Source organism: Talpa europaea (genome assembly GCF_964194135.1).
Source record: "Talpa europaea genome assembly, chromosome: 12".
Lineage (NCBI taxonomy): Eukaryota > Metazoa > Chordata > Mammalia > Eulipotyphla > Talpidae > Talpa > Talpa europaea.
This window is the reverse complement of record NC_140079.1, coordinates 91321996-91329246: the sequence shown is the minus strand read 5'-3', so window position 1 is coordinate 91329246 and position 7251 is coordinate 91321996. Positions and strand designations below refer to the sequence as shown.

The following is a 7251-nucleotide window of genomic DNA, read 5'->3' as shown; positions in this document are numbered from 1 at the left end:
GATTATGGATTTTTATTAGTCATATTGTTATTCAAATAACTTAAGTTTCAAATTTATTTCAAGGCTACTATAAAAGGGTAACAGATACTATTGCTGATTATATTTAACCTAATAATTTACAAGATATTCTTTTGTGATTCTTAAAAAAGGTTTCATAAGCTCAGCAAATATTCACATATGAAATAAAAATAGTATAAAATTGTCAGAATACTCAGTGTTCAGGATGCATATATGAACAGAACGCAAATGTTAGATAACTGGTAAGTGAAATAAGAAGTGTGTGACGTGTGTGTGTGTGTGTGTGTGTGTGTGTGTGTGTGTGTAGATACGTTTCAAATAGCCCCACTAGCCCCACTATAGTCTTCAGGGCTCAAATACTCAAATCCTCAGACCTTGTAGCCTTTATACCCATCTTTACTACACTGCAAGTACATTAAAGTAACAACATATTGATAGTTTAGATATAAAAAAGTTTAATTCCTCATTGAAGGTCTAAGTCTCAGTGAATTTTTTGTAGGAAAACTTACATTTCTGTCACACACATAGCTTGTTTCTGGAGAACTAAAAGTGAGTCCCCCCGAAGAATGAGACAAAATAATGTTACTGGCTCGTTCCTTTTTAAGTGTATGTTCCCATTTGAAATAACCACAACACTTTTTGTTTTCTTGGTATTTCCCAATAGGGCAACAATAGAAAACTTTTCCGTGATTTGGTCCATTGTTAGAAACAACAAGCCTCTTAGATCTTCGGCCACACCTGCATAAAGGTGGTGTCACCTTCCCACTCTTCCAAGGCTCTTGTAGGTTAACTGTAGATGTTAAGACAGATGGGAGAACCTTCCGGGAAGAACTGCTCATTGGGGAGCCATCAAATGATGTAGGCTTTTCTTCATGAATAGTGAAGGTCTGTTTTTTTGCTGGTGGGAAAACTGGGGAACTGGATGAATTCCTTTTAGTGTCACCTAAAAAAGGAGGCTGTTTCCCCAAAACTGAGGAATGAAACATGGTGGCTTGAACACTGTTAAAAGTACTTGATTTACACTCAGGTAATTTAAAGTCAGAATCATTAGAACCTTGATTTTTGGCTGCTTTTACATTATAAATAGTAGTATGAGGACTCTTAAATACAATAGACTTAGAGGTCTCAGATTTTTGAGTTTTTTCTGTGCCTCCAAAGTTTCCATGATTTGACATTTTAGATTCTTTTAAAACCATTATTCTTTCTTCAGAATTAAATGAAGTATCTGAGTTTGAGTCATTAATGGGAGGTATATAATCTACATTTTGCTCAGGCTGAGATGCTGGCAGTAAAGCTACATCTTCCCAGTCAGCCAATAGAGGTAAACAGTCAAGGGTAGAACTAACTGTCATATCAGAAACATGATTAACAGATGAAATGGTAGTTGAAACAAGTACCAATTCTGAACCAGTTGTTGAAGACTTAGATTTGTTATTAAAAGTCAGATGTTCATTTTTCATTTGCTTCTGCATATAAATAGGTGACTTCAAGCTGGGAGATTGAAACTGTCCAAGAAAAGTAGAGGACTTCGTATTTAAGAGAGATAAACTGTTTTTGACATTGTGAAGATTAGTTTTTATATTGCTTTTTAGTTGTAACTGATCTTGCTGTACCTTTATAGGAGAATTCACACCAACTGACTTCATTTGAACTTTTTCATGAGAACTTACTGTGTCTTTAGACTCCCTAGCATATGTGCTGGGGTCCGAAATATTAGTTTTGCAGGCTGATGTTTCTTCAACTTGATTTGTATTCAAATTTCTGGCCAAAATGTTGGAATTCTTTTTAGTGGAAACCTAGGATGCCACAGACAAATCCAAAAACTTCAGAAACTATGCATTTATAATTTCCTCAGTTACATATATGACAAAAAAGAAAAATGTCATTGATTTATACATGACTGCACACATGAAATCTATAATCATGAACTTACCATTCTAGAGTTTGAGATGACAGAATAAAGAGGCAAAATTCCACCTACCTTGTTCAAATACCTTGTAATTTTCATTATACAACCATCCCTAATCATTTTCCAAGCAAGAAAGGCAGTATTCCGAGAATCATCCAACCCTGTTGAAACAGATATCAAACACTGAATTAATTGGTACTAGTGTAAAGAAATAAGCAAAAACAAACTACTACTTAAGTAGAAATTGGAATATCTGTTAGTTTTATGATCATCTAATTTTATTCTAATAAACTGGTTTGTGGAAAGCTGTGGCATATCACTAATTGAAGATAAGATTTCCCACTTTGATAGAGAAGGTGAAAATTTGTTCATTCACAAAAATGGGGCCAACATTCTGTAGGGACCATGATATGTAAATAATATGGAGTTTTGGTGGAAGCTGAGTGAAGCATGTACATACATGGAGGTGTGAAGTTGTACTCCTAAAATTGTAAAGTTCTATAAATAACTGACAAATTTAAAATTAAGAAACCAAAAAGCCAAAACAAAACTAAAACCAAATGAAAATTTTTTATTTTTTCACTAATAAAATATCAATTACATAAATAGGAACTTTTAGTAGAAAGCAGGATATTCCTTATTAATGAGATTACCGAAAATGGGATTCATGTGAAAACCTTTATAAAAATGACATAAATTTTCAATTTATACTCACCAGAATGTTCTCGTCCAGAGAATTCTATTCCTACTTCCTTCAGGGCACCACTCAGTCCTTTTGGTTTTCTCTTATAGAAAATCTAATCAAATAGAAGACAACTTATCTAAAAATTGGAACTCTATGATTACCTATTTTTCATACTTTTTAGTTCTATTCAATCTAGAATGTGCTTATTTTTGTCTAGTTTTAAATACTTCAAAAAATATATTTATATGAAGGTTTCAAAAGAAAATTTTTGTTTGTAATAATCCAAACCCATGTGTGACATAAAATTCAATTATTTTTCCATAGAAGGAAAATTAACGTGCCCCCATCTTTGACCCTTACCTTATAAGTTACTCTGAGATCAATCCAAGAATTTAAGAACACAGGCTTTAACAGCTGCTTTCTTTTACACTCATACTCCAGGCAAACCCCCAAGTCCCAATCTGTATTATGTATGTCAAAATAGAACAAAGTTAATGATGCATTGCCAGTATTTTTGTACTTACGCTATCATCATTTATAACTAAATGCTGAAAGATTATATAAGAGAGAATAGCATAATTTAATTTCTTTCCTACTATCTAACAATTATTCACTTTATATAACTTGCTGTTACATATTATTCTGTAAACACCCAATGAAATAGAAGAGTAAGGTGTGTTAAATTACAAGGTCCCCATGTTTTTAACTTTTCAGGAAAATATTAATATAGCTGAGAAGCCAAACATCTTACTGCAACCTGAATCCAAATATGACTGACTGTCGTTGCGTTGTTACCAATGACATAGCATTGCTATCAATGACTCTTTTTTTTTTTTATAGATTTTTTTTTTTTTTTAATAGAGGCATGTTTTACTTATTTATTTATTTGTTTATACATGCACTGGGTACAGTCAGAAGCGCGGGAGGGCGAGAGAATTCACCAGAGCCAGAGCGGGGAGCAGAGCAGGCAGAAGGACCGAAGTACACTGCTGAGGGGAGCAGCGGGCGGCAGGAGAGGTCTGCGCGCCATGTGGGACCCTCCTCTGGTGGCCGGGGAGCAGCCGGGGATCGAACCGGCGCCGCCGAGGCCGCGGGCCGCATCGCAACCCAGCGCTCAACCGCTGCGCCACCGGGGAGGCCCGCTATCAATGACTCTTAATGACAATGACAAAAAAAGATCTTTTTGAAATGGCCCATTTATTTTATATCTGCATCAGTAAACAAGAAAGTATAAAAGCAAAAGATGCGAGCTGAAAAGGACTTTTTATCCAATGTTGTAGAAAGGCATAATAGTTTCCTTTACATCATCTTTGCCTGGATTCAGAAGAAGAAAAGGATCACTCTAGAAAGATTCTGAAAATCTTAAAATTTTAAGGTATCCCAGAATGGTAATTTGAAAAATGTGAATTTACTTTCCTTAGTAACATCTTCTAGGCACTTGGATTTCTTCCTGTCTAAGAATAAGTAAGTATAATTCTTACTAGAGTAGAGAAATACATAGTGATAATGCTACCCATTAAGGCCAGATAGATACAATCTGTTCTTTACCTGACCAAGTAACAAATGCACATGATTTTGCTTCTGAAGTGGAAAGATCTGAAACACCAGTAGCAAAAGTAATTTTCTTCTGTTGCTGAATCTTGTGAATCCATTTACAGAACTGAGATAAGCAAATCTTCAGAGGGACCCCTTCATTAACTTGAGCCTGAAGAGAGTCAAAAAATCTGAATTCAACAGCAGACTTCCGTAACTACTGAGTACCCACTCAGCATGTAATCAGGCACTGTGGAGGGATACAACAAAGAAGGTCTAACTGCCAAGAGTTTATCTCATAAAAAGATGTTAAAACACAAGGAAAAAATATAAACATTAGTACTCCGAAAGTTAAGAATAATTAAATTGAGTAATCTGAAATCACAGAGAATAATTGCATCCAGGACGACAGACATTTGGTGTCACTTAATTTTCATAAAACAAATATTTATTTTTACAACATTATTCTAATTTTTAGAGACTCCAATGGACTTCTGGAGAGGACAGTATTTCTCTTAATACTGAATAAGTCTAATTCCAAATGGTATATAGATTTTCTTTTTGAAACTGATTTTTGAATTTTAACAGTTTTCATCATACCTGTTTGATTCCTGTCAGTTCCACACAAAATTCAGAAAGAATGGGATGTTCCTGAGGCTGAACATAAGCATGGAACTCAGATTCAATTTCTCCAGTTGATGTGTTCAGCAATACTGCAGGAAACTCAACTAAATGAAAGAATCATCAATTGACACTTTTAACATACAACTGCCAAAGCAATGCTGTAATCACTCTAAACTTGTTACCACATTGTACAACATTATTAAACAATCATTGTTTCAGTAAAAGTCTATTAAAATAAGCAATCAGTGTGATGTATAATCAATTTAGGCCAAAGAATTAAATGCTGAGGTTGAGTATACCTATGTAAAAGAAAACTTTTGATTATATTTCCAGAATTAAATATGGAGACTATCTGTAAGTTGAAATACACTCCTTTCTGCAAAGGTATTTTTTTTATTTCAGTTTCTATACAGTTGAAATTTTATGTACTGCTAAAGCAATTACATGATGACACATTTAGGTTTTTAGGCTTTTGTTGTCAAGTCTGATTTTATAGTAAACCTCCAAGTCACAGATCAACTTGTTTTCTTATATAAACTGTTGATTAGTTTTTTCCTGTAAACATTAAAGCCACTCATCTGTGCTAGCGCTGGCACTGGCAGTCACACTTACTTATTTCCTGGCTACGGTGGCGTTGCCCATCATTCCAGCACGTGGACTCAAAATCAATGACAATTAAGTAGTCAAACAACTGCTCTGCAAAAGAACAGAGTGCTGAAAGTTTACCAGTTTTAAAAAGTTCAGGTTACAAAATGTAATGAAACTTAAACACACTACTTACTGGATTTACTTCTCTCAAGACTTCCATTTGCAGGTGCAATTGACTTTCTCCTAATTAATCCAAGCTGCCTGAAAATGTAAAATCATCCAATATGTTCAACAAACTCATTCACGCATTTGTTCTGAATAAGCTGACAAACTAATGGTATAACCCTTATTATTAATGTAATAACGTACTCTGATTGTGAGAAAATGATGGAATTAGACCGGGAGGGCAAAAGACTGCCCTGTCCACTTTAGAAATCATTCTACCCGCAGGGATGGAACAGCACCTCTCTGCAAACTTAGGCTAATTCTTTCCCGTCACTTTCCAGTAATGCTGAGGAACTCAAGTGATTGTAAAGATACATCGAATAAATTGTTTCTATCTTTGCCTTTTCCAAGCCCTTGCTGTAAGGTACACACAGCACAGTTCTGAAGAGGTATAACAACATAGGGCAGGTCTAGGCTTCCGGGAGCTTTAAGATACCCGGGCAAAGAAACTAGACATCCATGGCAAACTACGGTCAGGGAAATACATGGTGAGTTATTCCTAGAAACGACAGCTACGGAGTCCACAGAAAGGGATGAGCTTGCTGAGGCCTTACGTGCAGGTGCGACAAACTACTCTGAAGGCCAGGTAGGCAGACCCGGCCCTGCTGTCATTTTTTTAAGAGGTGTGGTAGTACCCACCACTTATATAAGGCAATGCTATTTCAGCAAATTAAAAAAAAAGGAGGTTGTGATAGGAAATGAGGGGGGTTGGGAATAACAGCTAACAACACAGCAGGTATTAAACTCAGACGGTGATTTCACTTAAAGCTCAACACCTGTCAGAGGTAGACGCTTCTCTGCTCCTTATGTTTAATGCAAGAGAAAACGGACTGGGTCCTCTGCCTGAGAGCACAGACGTGGTCTGTGGGGCGAGCATGTCCCCCCGCCCCCCGGAGCCCGGCTGGTCACTCCCGCACGACCCGGCTTCCAGAAAACGCCAACGTGCCCGGGCCGCAAGGAGAAGACAACCAGGATAGAGGAGAGTTGGGTGCGGGTGGGTGTGGGGGGTCGGAGGGGTGCTGCCCGGGCTGTCCGGGCGGTCCGCGGGCGCCGTCTCGTCCCTGCACCTCCCCAGGTCTCGCTACAAAGGGGGGCTCCGGGGCGGGGTGCCCCTGGGCAGAGGCCGCCGGCCGCGGCCCGAGACGCAGGCGGGGACGCCGGGGCCGCTGAGGGGAGGTCGAGGCCGCCGACGCCAGCGCCCCCGCAGGGGCGCCCCCCGCCCGCAGCCCCCCGCCCGGAGCCCCGCGTACCGCGCCAGCCTCTTGGTCGCCATCACCCCGCGCGGCCCGCGCCGCAGCCGGAAGCCGCCCGGCGCCACTTCCGGTCTGTTCTGGCGCCGCGGCCGGGGGCTGCGACCGCCGCGTCCCGCGCCCGCCGCCCGGCGCTTTCCCGCGTGCTCGGGGCTCGGGCTCGGGGCTCGGCGTGGGGCGCAGGGGTCTGGGGCGCGGACGCCTCTGGGCGGCCTCCCCGGCCCTCGTGGCCCGCGGGGGGCGCGTTGGCCGTTGGGGAGCCGTTTCGAATTCTGCCTCCGGCGCGGACGGTAAAACCGTTTGGCCGGGCCGGCGCGCGTTTCGGGGCTCGGATCGGGGGAGGCGCGGGCACCCCAGCTTGGGGCGGGCGGACGGCTCCGCAGCGGAATCCAGGAGCGGGCCGGGGGGGTTCTAGGCCG

At 40.4% G+C, this 7251-nt stretch overlaps 1 protein-coding gene across 1 annotated transcript; it reads right to left on the bottom strand.

Annotated features, from left to right (window-relative positions):
• Positions 1 to 473: 473 nt before the first annotated feature.
• Positions 474 to 6855, bottom strand: ERI2 (ERI1 exoribonuclease family member 2; the record flags this gene model as incomplete). The annotated part of the gene is made up of 9 exons (XM_084249625.1): positions 474 to 1814; positions 2000 to 2088; positions 2643 to 2724; positions 2973 to 3073; positions 4161 to 4317; positions 4746 to 4873; positions 5382 to 5465; positions 5551 to 5618; positions 6833 to 6855. The coding sequence occupies 9 exons, from the start codon at positions 6853 to 6855 to the stop codon at positions 474 to 476; spliced, it is 2073 nt and encodes a 690-aa protein (XP_084105751.1).
• Between the last annotated feature and the right edge of the window lie 396 nt (positions 6856 to 7251).